Below are 19929 nucleotides of genomic sequence, written 5' to 3' on the forward strand. Positions count from 1 at the left end.
CCAGCCTGAGAACGTGGGGACAGACACCACCACCCCTGCCATACAAAACCTGGCGCTGCCACTCAACGGGCAGTCCTGCCAGCCACCAGTCTCCCCTCCAGATAGACTCTACCTGCTCTCCCCCTGGAAGCATGAGCAGTGGTAGTGTTCTCCATATGCAGTAACATTTAAACAAGAAAATACCAGGGGGCTCAGTTGTGGCAGCTGCTGCGTACAATTGCACCTCAGGGATTCTGCTGATCTAATTAGCCAGTCAAGTTTTGTTATGGTGGATTATCAAAGATGTCATTTGTGCATTCAGAGTGGAGAAGCTGTCTTTCTCCAACTCCTCATGGGCACTGGGAGCAGAAGGTCATGCCGTGCCCTCATTGAAGCTAATTCTCTCTTTAGATTTGCAATAAAGGCTCTGTGCTGACCTGTGGCCTTGGTGCCTGGTAGTAACAGCGATCCTCAAACCCAGAACATTTATCTGTTCAAAGATGCTTGGAAGTTACTTGCAGATGTGTCACAAGCTTACAGATAGGATAAGCCAAGTTAGTGGTACCCACGTACTAACTCTTGGTGTATTTACACTGCAGTCAGCTACTCTCAGAGGTTGCTCAGCTGGCTACAGAACAGAAAGTCCTTGATTCTAACATAAATGCCTCATTTGGGCACAGACGCTCCTTGAGCACTCAGCAGAGAGCTCCTGAGTCCTGCTTTTCCACTGATTACACACAGAGTCTGGGCACCTAAGACAGGCACTTAAAGACAGATGGTGTGACCTAAAGGCAGAAGGTCTGGTCACAGCATTCTTTTCTGTGCTGTTGGGTGTCAATCTACCAGCACCACTCTCAGGATTCATTCTGGGTGCACTCCAAAGCGCCAGTGTAGCAGCACTACAAGGTTGTGAGTTTTAGGCTGCTTTCCTAACAAAATAATGCCTCTGAAACTGTGCTGTCTTTGAATGTGTGAGAAGTTGTGCGTGTGGTATTTGAAATGCATTGAATCTCATGGGCAATTTTAATAAAATCTGTCAGAGTAAGGGTATCCTGACTCAAACCCTCCAACTCCAAATCCCGGGAAGCTGACCCAACTTGCTAGTGATGCACAAAATCCCTGTACCCCAAGGGATTGGGGTACAGCTCTCCAAGGAGCTACCTGTGCAGGTAGCTGCAAACAGGTTATTTTGCAGGAAATAACAGAAGAAGTGTGTAGGAAATGCAAGATTGGAATTTCTTAATAGAGAACGGTTCTTACAGAGAGGAAGGAAAGTCAGGTTTCATTCTACCCCTCCTGGTAGGCGATTAATTATGATGCATTCAGTGCTTGTACTGAAATGTGCATCTACCAGAGAACTGTCTGTCTTGGGGTGTCAGTGAGGTCTCTGTGGGGCTGTGATAGCAGGAGTTTCTGTGTTACTCATAAAAGCAATATCCTAAATCTTCTCTTATGGTGTTTTCTGACCTTGTATTACTTTCACTGTTCCAGGCCTCTGCTGCTGATACATTATGCCTGCCTGCCGACCTTCACGACATTTTGCTGAGCCACAGACTGGGGAGATGATGGACTATGTTTTTTCCTCCATGTTTATACAGTACCTCATATGATGGATGCCAGGCAGTAGGAGTAGGCAACACTATAAATGTACTTGGAGAATTGAGAATGCTCCATTTTTTTTCCTTTAGATTCTCAGCTTCACAGATCTGTCAGTTTGCTTGGGGCAAAAGGAAATGAAACTACAAGAACTAAGTTTTCCTTCTCCACTTTGTTATTATTTATTGCCTCGACTCCCACACTGCCCACGACTCCCAACCACCACTCATTGCACAATTTACTTATGGGAAGCTGCAGGACAGGTGAGATGAACAGAGACAGGGGGTGGAGGAGGTGACTGGGTATCAATACCACATTCTGCCCTGCCTGTGTATGACAAGCGAAGGAAAATGTGAACGCTACCAGTGGGTCTCACTACACAAGGGTGACTTGTTAACCTCACCTCCAAAGTAGGAGCCATCTGCCAGCTTGGTCTCCTTGTTGCCTTTGGTGAGGACGCTCACCACGCCGTGCTGGATGAAGTACATCTTCTTGCCAATGGTGCCCTCCCGGATGATGTAATCCCCGGGCTGGAACACCTCGAACCGCAGCTTGGTCAACATGGATGTCACAAAGTTGGGATCTGCGTTGGCGAAGAGGGGCATCGAGGCAACCAGCTTCCGGCAGTTGAAATTGATGATTTCCTGATGACGATGCGAGTACAAACGAGAGAGAGGTGGGGGGGAGGGAGGCAGGGAGAACACATGGGACAGGGAGCAGAAAAGACACACACACATGTTTAGTCAGCATCTAATAACCCATGAAGTTTCCCCACTTGGTGTGTATGTTAAAAAGTCAAAAATAAAACAATGCTGTCCTCTTTGTCTGGCGCCCCCAGTGCAGGCTGGAATGGGCCTCGGGACACAGCACGTAGCAGTGCTAACTGAAGCTGATAGCTTGACACCATGCTTCATTGCCTTCATTCATATGCTTTCTCTCTGAGCAGGGACAAAACAGGAACACCCCACCATGCCAAATACATAAAATATACCTCTTACTTCAGAAAGCCTTGGATTTTGTGAGAGGTGCGTATTGCTGGTGAAACGCTGTATGAAAATGCCCAGGGCTCCTCTCTGGGAAAACGTTATAACTCACCTTGGCAGCCCTACGTTCTCTGTTGCCCTTGCTTGACAATGAGATATTAAACAGCACAAAAGTGCCAAGGCGCTCAGAGAAATAATTATCCTGGGCAGCTGGGGACAGTGTCAAGAGGAGGGAGGGAAAGGTGCCCACCAGTCACCGGGGCATGGGCTGCCTCATCAACCTCAGATGAAGAAAGCCCAATTCAGCTGTTCAGCTGTCAAACAGCAGACAGGGACCGTGCCTCTTCCTGTGGCTTGGTGTCACTCGGAGGGTGTGACAGCACCTTCCGTCGCACAGGAGCTGCTGTGCCATGCCAGCTCAGACTCAGGGAGCAGCAGCAGGTGATACTGAGTACATCTCCCCAGCACAACGCTCCCCAGCCAAGTGGTGAAGGAGGATCTGGATGACTGGAGCAGGAAGAAAAAGGGCAGGGGAAGCATCTGTCTCCTCCTCACTGGAACACACACTGCCCATTTGCAGCCCCTCCTCACCTCTCGGAGGGGCTCGCTCAGCTCTCCCAGGATGCTCTCCTCATCGAACATCTTCCCCTGGTAGCGGTGCTCGTAGTAGTCATGGATGCGCTGCCGCATGTCCGCAGGGAGCTTGTGGAAGGACATGTACTGCTCCACTTGTTTGTACTGCACGGGGGAGAGAGAAAGAGAAGGAGTTAGCAGGACACGCAGTAAATGGCACCGCACCCACTCAGGGACAGCTACATGCCAGGCTGATCCCCATACCTGCTTCCTTCACGCCACGCTGTGTTGGCCGAGGCAGGTAAACCTGGTGCAGGATAGAGTGATTGCCTGAACACAGGGGAAGCTTGCAGATACCTTTATTATATTCCCCAAATAACTGCCCAAGGTTTTAACCCTTAAACTTACCCTCAGCCAGTTACACCATGGACATAACTCCACATTCCCTGGGTACTAACACGCAGAGATAAAACTGATGGGGGTAAAGAGCGACCAGCAGTGCCCTGCTCAGCAAATAATGGTGTGAGAAGTCTGTGCAGAATGGAGGCCGGGGCACACGTCCTGGCAGCTTGGCTCCATTCCAGTAAGTGATGGGTAGCACCTCGGTGTCTCAGCCCAGCAGAGGATCCCACTGTCCCAAGTGCCACACCAAGCAGCAGAAAGCAGTCCTGCCGTGGATGTGCAGTCACAGGCAAACTGAAGGAGGCGCAGAAACCTGACAGTTGCTTGCATGAAGCTGCAGCACCCATGGGCTGCTTCTCCTGTCCTCTGTGTTCTCATCCACCCAGCTACGAGGCCGAGCACTTTTGTTTCCCACTCACAGCTGCACAGGTCCAGGTTTTTTCACCTTTTCTGGGTCCCTGCTGGCCCATGCACTTTTGCTGTCAAACCTGCCTGTATTTTTGCCTAACAATTTGCATTTCCATCACGTCACTTAGAGGGGAATACAAGGGCGTGCTGCCTGATGCCAGAGCAGTATCTGAGGATGAATGGTGCTTTCTATCAGTACCTGACACTTCTTCAAGGGCGTGGGGCTGTAAATGTGCCCACTTGCCCTGCAGGTGCTGCAGGGACAAGGTGTGTGTGCTGGTCATGCCCCCTCCCCCAGTGTGCAACACGGAGCATGATCCTGAGCATGTACTGCACTAAATAATGCTGATAAGAGGATCACGCACCCCCTTTCCTTCTCCCCTTCCCCTCTTTCCCCCAATAAATCTGTCCCTGAATGTCCCTTTACTGCAGCTTGTGCTGAAGTGCCTAATTACCGAACTCCTGCTCATTACAGACCTCCCCGGCACACACCAGTGTCACTCAGCTCTCAGTACAGTCTGTGCTGGCACTGCCTTGCATGCTAACAACTTGATCTGCACCAGAGAGGAGAAGGAATTACTCGGAGAAGCCAAGGTGGCAGAGGGGACACTCGGGGTTTCCTGGCATTTCCAGAGCTTTTTGTCTGTAGCTTGCAGCAGAGGAGCTGGCTGTAAATATTCATGATCACTACAGCATGATCAAAGTCAAGCGAGTCACCACCTCCCCACGGGGAGCCAGGCGGTGAATTGGCAATGAACGGCGCACTTTTTTATTTGGATTGCTGAAGTTCTGTAGAGACTGGCAGGAAGCTGCAGTGGGCTGTGCTGGGCGCTGCATAGTCCGCGGCTCCTCAACGGGGGTGGCAAAGGCAGCAGAAAAAAAAAGGAGCAGAAAGGCTCCGGTAGGGAGAACTCACCTGGTCTGAGCCAGTCGTGGATGTTGCAGGCTGTGCTCTTAAATGCACCAAGTGTAAGGGCTTGGCTCAGACGGTGAAGCAGAGATGTGTGCTGCCTCTGGAGATGCATCACGGCACCTGGGGCATCCATGGGACTGGCAAATCAGATGCAGGACATGCAGGACACGCACTATGGAAAGGGCCCAACTTTTGCTGACTCAGGTTTATGAAATTTATCTCGAATCCACAAACAGCTCTGTTTTAATGCTGTGCTTTTGTTCAATAAATTACTTGCCAAAAATACCACTTCAGACTCTCAGTTTTAGCCCCGTGTCCTGTATCAGACCGTGTCTACCACACAGCAAACGCACCACAACACATGTTCCATCACAGAGATTCACTGGTCAGAGCTCCAGGTGACCCCTTTGAGTGTGCCCCATGTCACAAGATGCCACTCATCACCTGCTCCCAGCCACCAGCCCACTACCCCTCATCTCCCCACCATAAGCACTTGCTGTCAATCTCCAGCTGACCTCTGCTTCTCAGGAAAAATATCCCTGACTTCTCAAATTCACAAGCACAGTTTGGATGGGGAGACTCGGACTCTGCTTACTCACTACTGTATACAGATTTATTGCTTTGTAACAAAGAGCAATAAATTACGGCTCTGCAAAGTCCCTGGGACTTGTCAGATTCTCCTACAGTCACTGTCCCCAGATAAGGCGCAGAGTAAAAGCAGGACAAATTTACTTCACTGGAATGAAAGGTTCTGCTTCAGATCACAAATTAAAAACACGGTTACAAAAGAAAATTGTAGAATAAGGAATCACAGTTGACAAGAAGGAGGTATTTTGGCTCTCCTGCCTTTGGCAGTGCCACCTCCCCTCACCCATGCCAGGTGGAGAGTTTTTGAGCTCTCCTGCATGTAGAGATTGAGTCCTGCAGAGCTGCTTGCAGGTGAGAGCATCAGCCCCTTCTCTCTGTGTGTGATGGAAGAAAAACCTGCATGAGGGAGGACCTTTCAGTCCATGGTGGGCAGTACATATCACTCCTCAGCTCCAGATAAGATCACTCCCGAGGCCACCAGCAACACACGGGGACGGGACTAAGTCAGGGGCTGATGGTGACTGTAGTGAGCACGACCGCCAGAGTGCATGGATATTAATCGAGGCTCCCAGATGGTGCAGACCCCGTCCCTAAAGCCACTTGATGCCCACGGAGTTGGCTCCCTGTCGGGTGCCTTTCAGACGTGGCCAGCCATAGCCTTACAGCCTCCTTTTGCCTCCCTTCTCCCTTGCATTCCAGCCCTCCTGTCTCCACATCCTCAGTCTGACCTGTGCTTGGAGGACCTGTGCAGAGATTTCGTGGCCTCTCTGAGTTCAAATGGAAAGACTCATTTAGGAATTATTTAAATCTCTCTGAAGACAATTGAGTCAATTTAAATCCTAACTCATTTTCTTTAAGTCTGTTTTTCCTCGAATAAGCCCTTGAAGAAGGCATTAATATATCAAAAGGGAATCATTTAGATGAGTATTTTTCCTTCTAGAACCTGCTGCTTTCCCTAGTTGTCTCCCCATTCCCCTCCCTTCCAGCAAAGCTCACATCACTCACATTCGAAAGAGAACAAAATATTTTTAACTCCTTTCATACCCTCGATCTCTGTCATGAGTCCTCCTTTGGCAGTAATAAATCACTGTCTGGAAAAGCTGGGCTACTTCCTTGCCCTACTTCTGAACGCAAAAAAGATCCTGCATTTGAGAAGAGCTGCTTGCACCCCAGCCCTGGCACAGACACCTCTCTGAGTCCTCTTTGGTCCACAGCCATCACTCTGCAGAGCTGCAGAGAAATGCTGATTTCCAGTTTTGCAACTCAGTTAATACAAACACGCTTACACGCTTTCACAGTATGCTCACCAACACGGGCACACACACATAACCTACTGCAATGAAAGGCCCTGGGATGCTAGTTGCCTTTTACCCGAACATCAATATACATTTCCTATACAGAGCTGTGTTGCTTGCATCCTTCCGGAAATAGGCTGAGGCAGCTGTGGGGAAGACTTTAATCTCGCACACAGTCTCCACATCCAAACTCCTGCAGATCAACAGAGATGCACTCGTGTAAGAAAAGGAGAATCGAGCAGAGTAATGCATCTTCAATTAAGTGAAACGTTCTGATGCTCTGACAGCATTTCGAATGCTGTACGGGAATGGCAGTGCACATCCTGTGAGACTGCATTAAGATACATGGAAGCAGCTATGATGGACGATGCTGTGGATCTCTTAAGTGGATTTGTGCTTCATAAGGGCAAAGATCAAATGACAAGATTGACCGGATGGAGTGTCTTGATGGGACACAGTTGCATCTTTGTTTATTTTATCTGACATATGATTAGGAGTAAAACAGTGCTGCAATGTCAGCTCCCCAGCATTTAGTAATCATCAAAAACTAATAAATGCTAAGTTCTGTTTTTTGTCTTCTACGTCATTTGTATTTCCTCCCTCCGGATTTGTTCTGCGACCAGGAGATCTACTCAGTGTAGCTGAGGTACATTCTCCTGGAGTCCAATGAGGAGAAAGAGAGGAAGAAAACAGAACTTCTGTAACACAATAACACCACGCCAACACTGCTGGTGCAATCTTTCCTGGTTTCAAAGGGAACTTGCAGAACTTGGAGCATATTTACTATCAGTCCTAGCCTATAGAAGTTTGCTCTCTGCCTGATAGTTTGTCTGTACCCGGTGCAGGCTGTCACATTTTGACCTGCCAACACTTAGGAATGTAGTTGGCTTGACATACACGCTCGTGCTCCTCAGCACAGCCCTGCAGTTTTCCAACAAGAACAAGGGAAGTCATAAAACGCCATGTGAACATGGCCATGCTGTCCATAGTGACGGGAAAGTGTCTGAGGGGTGCTGTATGCAGGCATATGCTGCCCTTTCCATCTTCTTTGGCCTGCAGGCAGCAGGAGGATGGTGCTAGGGATGAGGCTGCAGGATTCTGCATGATTCTGCATAAACCCATGTCTGTCTACTCTTCAGCTTTGGACGCTGTTTGGTCACTTCCTCTAGATCCAGTCTTCATTCTGCAAGAAGCCTTCTGTGCTATCCTGGGTCTGAGCCCTTCCAAACACTGGGTTATTTTTGGCACCGCAGCACCAGCTCAATTTGCTACAGGAGGATGATTTTCAGGTGTTGCATGTTACATGCTGAAATACATGGAAAGCTTTTAGCTTCACTGCAGTGATACCTTCAGGTATTATTTTATGTAGAATCAGGCTCTCTATCTCTTGCTCTGTTACGAATACCACAGACTCCAGCAGAAAATTCTTGGAGCTTTTTTTTCCAGTTTCTATACAACATTGATTATACTGAGGATGGCTGCAATGATGAGCCGCTGTCGCTGCCTCCCCTTGCTGGTAATCAGTACCTATTCAGGCAGGGATTATGCTTCAGACAATCCCATTTCTGGGCTGTGACATGTCAACAGACTGAGTAGGGTCAATTATGAGCCTGATGGATGAAACAGTTGTTTACTTCCTCCCATCGGCTGCAGTGCTGCAGTGGCCCCAGCACAAACCAGGGAATCCCAGCACAGGGACGGAGCCGTTCAGCACGTAGCACTGAGCCAGCAGTCACACCATGGGGGGACACGGCCTTGCTTTGCTGCAAGCAATGGAAACATCTGAGAACTTCAGGGGTCCTAGGAAATCAGATCCAAACACCTTGGGACCAACCTGTTCGCATTTAAATGCTGTGGCAACGCCCTGTTTGTCCGCTTTTACAGGTGCTCAGCCTTAAGGTCTAAGCCTGTGCACCATGGCAAGGTTTTCCACAACCAACTTCTGCCTGGGAAAGACGCCTGAGGAGAACGCCTCGCTGGGCTTGAGGCCACATACTAGCCCAAGCATATTGCCCTGCACCATGCACTTTTGGACCTGGTCAAGGAATCTTTTATTATTCATCAAGCACTGTGAAACAGGATATTTTGGAGACGTCAGGCCATGTCACAGGATCCACCTATCTTGAAGGGTGACGGGGAAAAAGAAATCAACATTACTTTCATCAGCAGAGTAAGACAAGAGAGATGAGGTAAAATCTGCCAGCAGACAAAGGCCAGAGATGTGGAAAAGGGAAGAGTGAGTCTGTGAGCTTGAAATCAGTATTGCCGGGAGCAGCCTTTTGCCAGGAGAGGTGGCTCAGCAGGGAGGCTTAGCTCTTCGTGTTAGGATGTATTTACTTTTTTTATTTACAGTTCAAGTGCCAAAATGAATTTCAAAACTGATAATGAAGTTTGAAATCCCACACTGGGATACAAAGAGCTGCTGAGGAAAGAGCACTTTCCGTGACAACACACAGTGTTTGTGCATGCACGAACACACCGCTCAGACCAGGCTGTGCTTGACATTGCTTAAAGAATAAAACTATTTGTCTGGTTTCTCCTCTCAGAAATAAGATGTCAAAATCTTAGCTATAATTACTGTATCTCTGATACAGCAAACCAAGACCAATCCCCTACGTAAACCTGCTGACAGAAAGCAAAACTACATGGCAGCTTCGTTTTTCCTTCTGTGAAGACGTGCTGCAAAGACATGGAAATGTCAACAAATCCTTCCTTCGCCTGCTGAGCATGGAGAGGGCACTGCCTATACACCTCCACTTCATCCCCCTCACCCAGCCACACGCTCTGTATGGGCGCTGCTGCCTCTAAGATGGACACACTCCCACCTGGGCACTGAACTGCCTGCTTCGTGCCGACTGATCACCACTGCACAGGTATCGAGAAGATGTTTTACAGCTTCTCTTAGTAAAGCTTGGGTAAACACATTCAAGAAAAAGGAAGTTCACCGTGAAATATTCTTCTGTAAAACCAAAAAACTACTTGATCCCAGTTGAGTTACAGCCATAAAGGGAAGACAATTTCCACTGTGAGATGTTTTTAAAAGAAACCGTTGGGTTTTCATTCAGAAAGCATTTCCACGTTCCTTAATCAATGCAGGATTCTTTTATGAGAAGGATTTAATAACCTTAAAACAACTGACACAAATTTCTGATTTTCTGGTTGAGTTCCTGAACTGAATGAACTATTATTGGCACCACTCTATTGACTATTTCTTACAAACATTCTTCTCAAATCAAAGTGGATGTGGTGTCCGTAAGAGGAGGGCTGTCCTGCAGCACTGCATGCACAATCCAGAGCCAGCCGTTCTCACCAAACCTTGACTGCTTGTTGCCTGAAGCAATCAGGGACTTTGGGTCACGAAGAACAATGTAAGCTGGAAGGGACCCCCCGGGGGTCACCTGGTCCAAATCCCCTCTCAAAGGAGGGCCAACTTACACCAGGTTGCAAATTTTGGCAAAAAAAAAGGTGGGGATAAGGACCCCTTGCTATTCCAGCTACTCTTTACCATGACGGGGGGAAGCTGGACCCCTCCTGGTATCCTGAGCTGCATCCAGGCTTGCTCCTTTCCCTTGCTGACTCTGGCCTGCACAGCTGCCAGAAAACCCAGCCCTGATCACAGAAGAACCTACCTGGAGGCACTGCCTGAGACACCGAGCCCAGAACACATCAGCAGCCCTTGCAGCTAGACGCAATCAGTAAAGCACATCATTTATAAGCCTTGTTATCTATCCCAAATGTTTTGATTGATGGTAGCATGGGACATAACAGTTCTCCGGCCATCTCTGAGCAGGCTTGAGGTAACACACAACCAGCGCAACCATAACAGGATAAAGCAAGGCTCTCCAAACTTTTTTCCAATGAGGAAATTTGATTACATTTTGCATTTGATTAAATTTTCCAGACACCTTCAATTTCTGGAGTGCTACACACTCCCAAGCCTCTCCTTTACACACCCTACCACAAGAGTCAGGGAGTTCTGCAGCCTTCCCACCATCCAGAACCGAGACACTAGCTGGGGGGGACACTTGCCCCTTTGGACTCTAAGAAACTGAGACCACCACCTGAGGAACCACCAATGCTGGTGACCTGTTGTCTTGGGAATAACACTACAAACCCTGTCCAGGTTGGTAATGAACAAGAAATCTGCCATCTGACAGAGTGCATGCAGGAACAGCAGCAGTCTTTGCCCAACTCCACGCCAGCAGAGCAGCTGACACGAGTTATTTTCATATTTCTGCACTGTGTCATCCCCAAGGTAGCCCTGGCTAAACCAACCCTGGAGCCACAAGAATTAATACAGCTTCGGTGCAGTGCTGCGTTTGGGTTAATTAGCTCTGCTTAGAGGGGAGGGAAGGGGGCTAATCAGCAAAGGCGTGCTGCCAGGCTAATGTGATTATACCCTGTCCAGGACTCCAGCTAGGATCTCTGCACCAAATTCCATGCACACGTTCATTTGGAGCCCGTTCAGAAAACTGTGTAGCCCAACAGCCTAAAAACACAAAAAGGGTGAGCTGAGGGCTCCTCTCGCCTGTGTTGTCTCTGACAGTTTCAGATGCCTTGAGGAAGAGGAGAAAGAACAAACGAGGCGTAGAGCAGCCCAGCTCCTGGCCATACCCTCCCAGCTTCTGACAAAAGAGGATGAGGGATACCCACTGCCAGGGGTTATGGCTGCATCTTAGTATTCAGTAACACTTCAAAGATTTTCCTTGTGTGGATTTATTTAAATATTCTAAGGCTCATTAAACTTTGGGCCTCCGCAGCACCCTGTAGCACTAAGTTTCACAGTTTAATTACATACCAGGAGAAAAAAAATCACTTCTTAAACCTGCTGTGTAATAAAGCTCTGTCTTGCTGGTCTCCAAGGAAGGGCAAGGCCTGACTAAGCCCAGGAGATGGCTTCCCAGCCCCCTCTGTAGCAGTAAGGCACAATGGCAGTGTGTACTCTTTTGGCTCTGTCAGTTTTTGGAGCACCAAATTTCAGTCTGCAGGGCTGATCCAGTCCCCAAACTGCCTCCATTCTCAGGGGAATAACTCATGCTGCAGACTTAGCGTGGCTCTCTGGGGAGAGGACTTGTGCCTGACAGTCTGAGGGATGAAGACCATCATCTCTGGCCAGTGGCATCAAGCCAGTATGCTGAGATCACCCTGACCTGTACTGTGCCACAGGGATGCTGTGGGAAGGATCACACAACATCACTTGGTTCAAACTGTTGCCTGACAAGAGTCTCCCACTTCTGCCCTGATGAATATTGGTCTAACATCTGCTTTGTCCTCCAACAATGATTGTACTTTCCAGACAGTATGCTTCAGCCTTTACAGTTATTACATTTTCCCCAATTACCAGTATCAAAACCCTCTTTGCTGAGCTCAGGCCAATGACAGAAGGATTGAAATGTTGAGAGTTGGACAGCAAAGTGCATTTTGGTGTGGACAGCCAGAGAATGGGATGAGTCTGTTGCAGGAATGAGGGTGCTGGCGGTTGAACAGGGCTGTTTCAGGAACTACAAATGATGTCAGGAGTGCTTCTGCAGGACTTGGAAAGCACTTCTCTCTGTAATGTTACCCTTTGCAATTGTGCTGCAGCAGGTGCTTCTTCGGAACAACGCTGTGCATATGTAAGTATCTACCCGGTTTCAATCTGTATTTTAAGAACAACAGGCACTGGATAGACTGTTCGGGGGAAGGGGGAGCAGGGGAATGAATATGGAGAACAGAGAGCTTGAGAGAACACCAGTGTAGCAGACAGATCTTGAGCAGAGATGAGGCTCTGGCAGAAGAGATTACAGCTTTGCCGGGCTCTGCAATGCTGACAGCAGCAATTCCTACTTGTCATCAGTCATTCTTCTGCATGTACCTGAGCAGATAACGCGGGAGAGCCGAGCCTCTCTGCAGGATGCCCATCACTGCCTGAATCCTGCTGCGATGGAAGAGTAAAGCCCAGAGTCTCTCTCTGCTTTGTTCCGAGGAGCATGGCTGCAGTCAGCAGCATAATCACTGCTCCCAAAAGCCTCAAGGTTACAGCACCTACCAGGGAGAATGAGTGAGTGTGTGTGTGTGCATTCGTGGTGACTTGACATAAATGTTAATCCAGCTGAGCTTTAGGATTAGAGAAAGAAATTAATAGGGCAACCTGCAAAAAGCATGAAAATAACTTTCATATGCAACTAGTTTACTCATCTCCTGAGCAGGAAGCACTCTCCCACTCTTGTACTTTCCAAGTACTTGTGAGCCACAGTTACTGCAGGTTGCACGATGATTTTGCAGTCAATGATGAATCTACATGCTAAGTTGTGAGTTGATACAAGAACAGCTGAAACAGGCCTCGAGCCTCTGCTCTTGGCTATGGACCTCGTCCACCATCACCCTGCACCAGCTCTGGCACTCGCTGGACTCTACAGCAATTCAACCCAGTCACCTGGCAGAAAACTAACCCAGAAGAGAGAAATCGTCTCGGTAGAGGTCTGAGAAGCATACGATGTGGTGCACAAGAATGGAACTGTGCAGCTGTGAGTAGGAGAGCGCCATGTGAAAACAGGTGTGCAAGGCTTCCCCTCGCTGGTCAGAGCTGTCAGATCAATTCAGTTATAAAATGTTAACTCCATGACTTTGGAAGATTTTTCTATCAGAACCCCTCAGGATGAACTTGTAATATTCTCCCATCATACACACGTAAGAGAAAGGATACCAGTCATGGCTGCAAAGAGATTTTGAAGCTAGACACTAGACTGCAGTATAGAGATAGGAGTCAGCTTCTGACCCTGCTGTCACTGACTCTCCCTGTGTGACCACAGGCAAGCCATTTAGGGTGTAACACACTGTGCAATGCAGGACAGGACAGAGAGGTCTGTTCTAGCTTTGTCTCGGGGACTGGAAATAAAACAGCCACTTCACAGTGCCAGAGCTAAAGAGCTATTCTGCCTCAGAGCTTTTTAAGGATGGCACAGAGCCATACTTACATGATGGCTGTGCCACTTCCAGTGCCTGAGCTGGTGTGAGTGCTCTGTGCCACATGGGACTCTCCGCTTGCACTTGGGAACCCTGGCACTGAGTTGTCTTGGAAGGTTCAACCTCCCTCTCCAAAATCTCCGTGCTTCCTACCAACACGCTGATCCTGTATGGCTTCCCTGCCTTGCAGAAACCAGCACAGCATGAAGTTCAGATGCTACAGGAGGGGATTTAGACAGAACAGGGATAGTGTCTCCAAATGTTCAATGAATCCAATCAAGAGTGAAAGATGGGGCTAAATCATGTACTGTTTACTGTGACAAGCCTGCTATTGAATCCAACAGCCAGCACATCTTGTCTTTTATTCCTCTTCTCAGAAACCCTGTTTGTACAAGGGAAGAACAAGTTGTTTGGCAGAGACACAGACCAATCTGAAATTTCACTACAAATTCCCTCCCAAACCTTGTCTTGAAGGTTACACAAAGCCTGCCAATAAAGTTACTAGCTATACTCTTCTGTCCTGTTACGATGGTAATTTCTGCCGCTCCTCTCCCTCCCAACTGTACCCCCTTTCTTTGGCTACTCCCGGAACAGCTGCAAAAACCTCTGCAGCCTGTTGAGGTAAGAGGCAGAGCCCTATCTGCACCCGAAGGGGTACTCGGCAGAAGTCTCCAAACTCCTGCCTGCTTCTCCCAGTCGACCCTGCCAACTTGTTGAGATTCTTTGCTTATAATATGCTTCAACAGACACATTGTCCCAAGAGGACCGAACTAAATTGAGTTGCAGGGCTGCAAATCACGAAGCAGCCTCATTTTAATCATGGCTATTCAAGTGCTAAGGAATGCAGAAAGTAAATACATATTTGTTTTTAGACCATCATTTGTCCCATTTGCAAGAGGAAATTGAATGTACTCAGTCCCTGAGGCTTTGTTCCTAGGAGAATACCTTGGGAAATGAACCTGCTATAACCACTACACATGAAATACACCCTTTGTTAAACCCTCTACTCACTGCTTTCATCACAAAGCTTTTCTCCTGGATCTATTAACCCTCTCATTCACTTCTTCACATTCTAATCAGGCTTTATTTAACATTTCACACTTCTGACACCCTGGCTACAGTCTCTGGACTGATTTCCCTGAGCACTGAGTGGAATCAAATGTCCAGGGTCAAGTTCTGCCCTTGTCTTCAGACCTGGCTGGGGAAAAAATTGTGCTGCCCAGTCCTGCAGGTGTAAACTTGGCTGCGGCTAGGCTGACCAGGTGGCTGGATTTGCAAATCAGTCCTTGACTTCTATGCTACTTCAAACACATTTGAATAAATATTCTGCATACACAGATTTTATCAGCTTGCATTCCTAGTGCTGCAGTGTCCTTCTCTTTGGCATGCCTTAGTCTCAGTTAGCCTTAGTCCAGCCAATCTGGAACACAGAGGCAAAACGCACCACAGACCTCCATGCTTTTTCTCCTGGGCTTTTTCTTTTAGCTCAAGCTGAGGTTTGATATTTTCCCTATCCTAAAAGCATGATTCACCCTTTGCTTTCAGTCTCTGCCTTCCTGCAAGGTCTTTCTGTGGCCCAGCATTGTAATCCCTGTATCTCAGACCTGCTCTAGGCCACCTAATAAAGCCTTTCTCCCACCCCCTTCCATGCAGCAACTTAAACCTCACCTTTCTTAAGCCCGTGCATACTAGCCGTACTTTATGGACTTGAAAACCAGCTACCCTCTCACCTAATCTAATTGCACCAGGCAAGGTCAGAATAGTACTAGCACCTCATTCTTCCTCTTCTTAATCTTCACCTGACCCTGACTGTAACACCTCTGAGCCAGTCAGGCCCTTGCTCTCAGTTACACACAGTCACTCTTCAGTGAGCCCTCCTGTTTCGTGGAGGTGCAGACCTGCTGTTTCAACCAGAAGATGAAGGCAGCTTTTCCTGCCCATGTCCTAGAAGGAAAAACATCATTGCAGCAGCAGCTCCTTTGCTTTAGAAGACGAAATGCCACTGTACAGACAGCAATATACTGCAGGCATGGAAAGAGTGAAGGAATTGAGGCAGTTCCAAAAGTTTTTGTATCACAGTGAGTGCCCCTGTTTGCCCCTTAACTTCTTACAAATTCGCAGCATCACCTTAAAGCCACCACCAGGTGTTATTGCCACTGCAGCGGTAACCTGATCAATGGTGACATTTCTCTCTGTGCCCTACATTATGCAATTCAACCACCGTGCAATTAATTCGATAGCTACCTGGGGAACCTAACTGGTGCTCCTGAGCTTTGATCTGTGCTTTGGGGTTTGTTAGGTAGCTTCCCTCACAAGCACTGAAGAGATTAATCCGGATATTTTTAAAGGAAGTGCTTGCTAAACAAAGCTGCACGTTCTGAGTGTTTACTTGGGATTTGGAAGAAGATCTCAGAAAGGAAAAAGTGACTTTTAATTTTAGATACCAGTGACATTGATAATGCCAATCTGAAAAGATAGTCTGATACAAAAAGAATCACCCAGTTGCCCTACTATTATTCATCTGATCCCACATCTGTTTCCTCCATGGGTCTGTCTGGATAAACAAATTAAATTACCCGTAAACTGCTGTGGTGTCAAAGACACCAGACCTTTGGCCTCTCACATGAGTTACTCGCAGCCCTGATTTCCTCCAGACAACACGTAAACCACCCCTGGGTCACATAAGGGTTGCAAAGCCCAGTCCTTACCTTCTCCTGGTACTGACGCCGTGAGGAGTCCAGAGACTGGATTAGGGCTGTGGCATGGCCGATGAACATGGCATAGCAGGTGGCACCGACAATCATGCTCAGCATAGTGAGCCACACATCTGACATGCCAACGGGCGCCTGCTGCCCGTACCCAATGCAGAGCATGTGACTCATTGCCTTGAACAGCGCATAGGAATACTGCTTCCCCCAGGAGTCATTCTAAAGAGACAGATAGACAGACAAAGCTTTAGCAGTGGGACACGACATTCTTGGAGATGTACACATTTCAGAAAAGGATACCTAATGTTAGACCCCAAAGTCCATGTTTAAAGCACCCCTGTATGTTAAACAAGCAATTTGATTCCTCGATGGCTTGGAAGTGTTGGGCACGCTGGATTTAAAAACAAAGCCTAAATTCAGCCATCTGACAATAACTGGCTTTGGTCAGGGTTTTAGAGGTCCCATGTGCTCTTTCCAGCAAGGCTTTTCAGAAAGGAAGCCAGACTGACACGCTGCTAACCTGGGATAAAATGGGATCATGCACTGGGATAATTTCAAAGAGACCCACATGTGGGAGAAGGGACTGATGCAAATGATTACTCTCCCGGGAAATGGATTTTTCAGAGAACTGGTAAAAGAGAGCCTGAGCAAGGTTGCCAGCAGTAAGATCTTAAAGTGGGGAAAATCACTTCCTCCCCGGCAATTTAGGAAATGTTCAGGATCTCTGGTCATTACCTGAAGAGATGGGAAGGGCAGAAAATTAAGATGATAATGTCCAGACAGCGAGTTCTTTGCAGCGTCAAACTGGGCTTTTTTTCGGGGAGCTGAACAAATGGTCTCATTCGAGAGATGCAATAAACCACCGTGAGAAGCCAGCTGAAGTCAATGGCCTGTTTTGGACACCCTGTGCTCTCCCACTGCAACTAACAGCAGAGGCACCTTGGCAATTATATCATGGGAAAGGGAGAAAAATACAACATAAGCTTCATGACTATTCTGATTAGCTTGAGTTCATGGAACAGCACAAGGTACATTTACTGTCCTGTGGGTATTATATGCTAGCAAGTCCTTGCCACAAAACCTTGTAAAGTAAATGCACTGTCATCACACACTGCTGTTACAAGGCATGTGAAAAAATACCGCTGCTACGGTGACATTCATCACAGCACATAATCTGTACATTCATCAGTCTTCTTTCTGTTCCTAGGAAGGTGCTAACATCATGGATATAGCAGTGCAGATACATACACCACGGCAACTTAGAAGGTCATGGTGCAGCAGGCCTGCTTTGGGGCTTGGCAGAGATGAGCAATACTTTTGGGAACTCCTTCAGAGAGATGCAGCAGCCTCAGCACCAGTGACCAGCAGTGCTGGATGCCTCCCTGGAGGGATTAAATCACAATCAGGTGAATGGCTGATGACCTGTCTACAAAAACCAGCTTTCTGGGTGTCACTAATGTTGATGGAAATTTTTCAGTAAGCTTACAGGTAGTGAACAGAACCAAAGCGTACTGTTGCTGTTTGGGAGCCGTGGCAAAGAGCTGGAGCCTCCAGAGAGTGGTCATGCTTGGTTAGGAGATAAGCACGTGGACAAAGACAGGCGGTAGTGTTACCTCAGCCCTATTTGGTTACGTTATGCAAGACAGGCCCCATTCACACTGCAACAAGAAGGGCAAAGCAACACAAGTGACAGCGAAGCGGACACAGAAGCAGCAGCACATCCAGGGTCCCAGAAGGGACCTCTCCCTCCTGGCGCCAGCCTGTCTGGGCTCCCCTCCCTAACAGAGCAGCATCAGTTCACCTCCTGCACTGGAAAAAAATACCTTTGAGTCCTCAGAACAGACAATGCGGCCACTGGGGTCTCTATTCCTGGCTATGCAGTTGGCTTGCTCCAGTGTGACTCTCCAAAAGGGAATCAAAAAGAATTTGTGCTCTGCTGCCTGCACAGGGCCGAATGCAGCTCCTTGAGGGGAGCACGGCAAGGAGAGGAGATAAGAGTCAGTCCCAGCACTAAATACAAATTGCAAGACGTGAAAAAGCACAATTTGGCTATCAATTGAACAATTTGATGCTCCTGGTTGAACAGGGCAGTTTCAGGACAAAAATCCAGCAACCCATGGCGCAAGGGTTAAGCCCATCCCAGCCCACCCTTCTATTATGGGTGGTTTGAGTTTTAAAAGCCATTCTTCCAGCAACTTGCTGTTAGGGAGCAGACAAGTCACGGGTCCACCCCAGATTTGGTTTCCTCCTCAGTAAATAGGAGACAATAGTTCCCAACTAACTTTTGGGTCTAGGAGACCAGCATTTGGAAGGAATTAGTCATCCAAACCCTTGATGCCCAACACCAGTGAGCCCCAGCAGCCTGCAGAAACACTTCTGGCTCCCTGGGAGCTCTACAGATCCCAGCAGCGAGGAGTTGGCTGAGTAATGACAGGCTGAGGGGCGAGAGCTGGAGGAAAACCTGGAGTGTTTACAGCATTCCCTAGCAGTATGGCCTGCTGGGAGAAGAGCTCAAGGACTGCTGAAAGGGAGGCACTTCCATGAAGGGGAACCTTTCAAAGCAATTACCTTCAGGACACGATCTCTGAGCTCTCTGAGCATCTGTAAAGGGCGCTGGATCATCATGGCACAGTCTACACGATGACTCTTTGCTTATAGGTCTCAGTGCATCTTTACCTTTCAGGCCTGCTCTACACCCTTTTGTTTTCTACAGAATTATGCCAGATGAGCAGCACTGGTTCAAAATGTGATGTGGACACAAGTCTACCAGCATCACAGTGCCCTATACTCACACAGCTTGCCCCTCTGCTGGGGCAGTACACCATCAGACCAGCCCCTACAGTGGGGGGGCTGCCCTACAGATCCATTAGGGGAGGTAAATGAGGCCTTAAAACTGCAGAAAGAAAATGACTCCTCCTCTGCCAAATCTCACAGCAAGCTAAAATGGAGCCACAGATCTGTGCTTGAGCATAGTCAAGAGGGATGTTATCTCAAACACATGCCAGGCACTAAGAGTGTTTGCAAACAGGAGTTAAAGTTACTTTGAAGTGGTTTCTCAAACTAGCTTGCTTTCAACATCCACGCTGGCAGGACCATAAGGATTTCTCTAGGATTAGTGTCTGGACTTCAATGCCTCTGCTCAGATCCACCCCTGAATACTTGGAAACACATAGCTGAAACTCTTCAAAGGCAGCGTGGGGCTCTGTGCCTTACAGGAGCACCTAGAGAAACAGGACGGGGTCTCACAGGACGCTGCTGGATCTGAGGAACGTGTGAGTGTGCCTGGCCCAGCCCTCATAGGAGAGGACTAGAGAGAGAGAAGTGGGGAAACAGAAAAGTCCTGGCAAACTCTTGGGGTAGGGGCGCAGTCCACGGGCACAAGGCAATGCCTGACTTATACCACTGACATTTCACAGAATTAAGAGTCTGTCTGTAGTGAACGGGTGTATTTTCCCCCTCCAGCTGTCACCCTAGCCAGATGAGCTGGAGGTTATGTGTGGTTCATGTCTGAGACCACCAGCCCAGCCAACCAGGGTGTG

At 48.1% G+C, this 19929-nt stretch overlaps 1 protein-coding gene across 7 annotated transcripts in view; it reads right to left on the bottom strand.

Annotated features, from left to right (window-relative positions):
• HCN4 (hyperpolarization activated cyclic nucleotide gated potassium channel 4) overlaps positions 1-19929 on the bottom strand; it is a 168997-nt gene that overhangs the window by 20214 nt on the left and 128854 nt on the right. For all 7 annotated transcript variants that reach the window (XR_014696798.1, XM_084532193.1, XM_084532192.1 and 4 more), the window contains 3 exons: positions 16391-16609; positions 3150-3296; positions 1979-2219 (listed from right to left, as the gene is read on the bottom strand). Coding sequence is in view for 6 of the 7 variants with exons in the window: in XM_084532193.1 (XP_084388319.1) it covers positions 1979-2219; positions 3150-3296; positions 16391-16609 (607 nt within the window). In the remaining variant the exon portion in view is untranslated. The remainder of the gene's footprint in view (positions 1-1978; positions 2220-3149; positions 3297-16390; positions 16610-19929) is intronic.

Source organism: Aythya ferina (genome assembly GCF_964211825.1).
Source record: "Aythya ferina genome assembly, chromosome: 11".
NCBI lineage: Eukaryota > Metazoa > Chordata > Aves > Anseriformes > Anatidae > Aythya > Aythya ferina.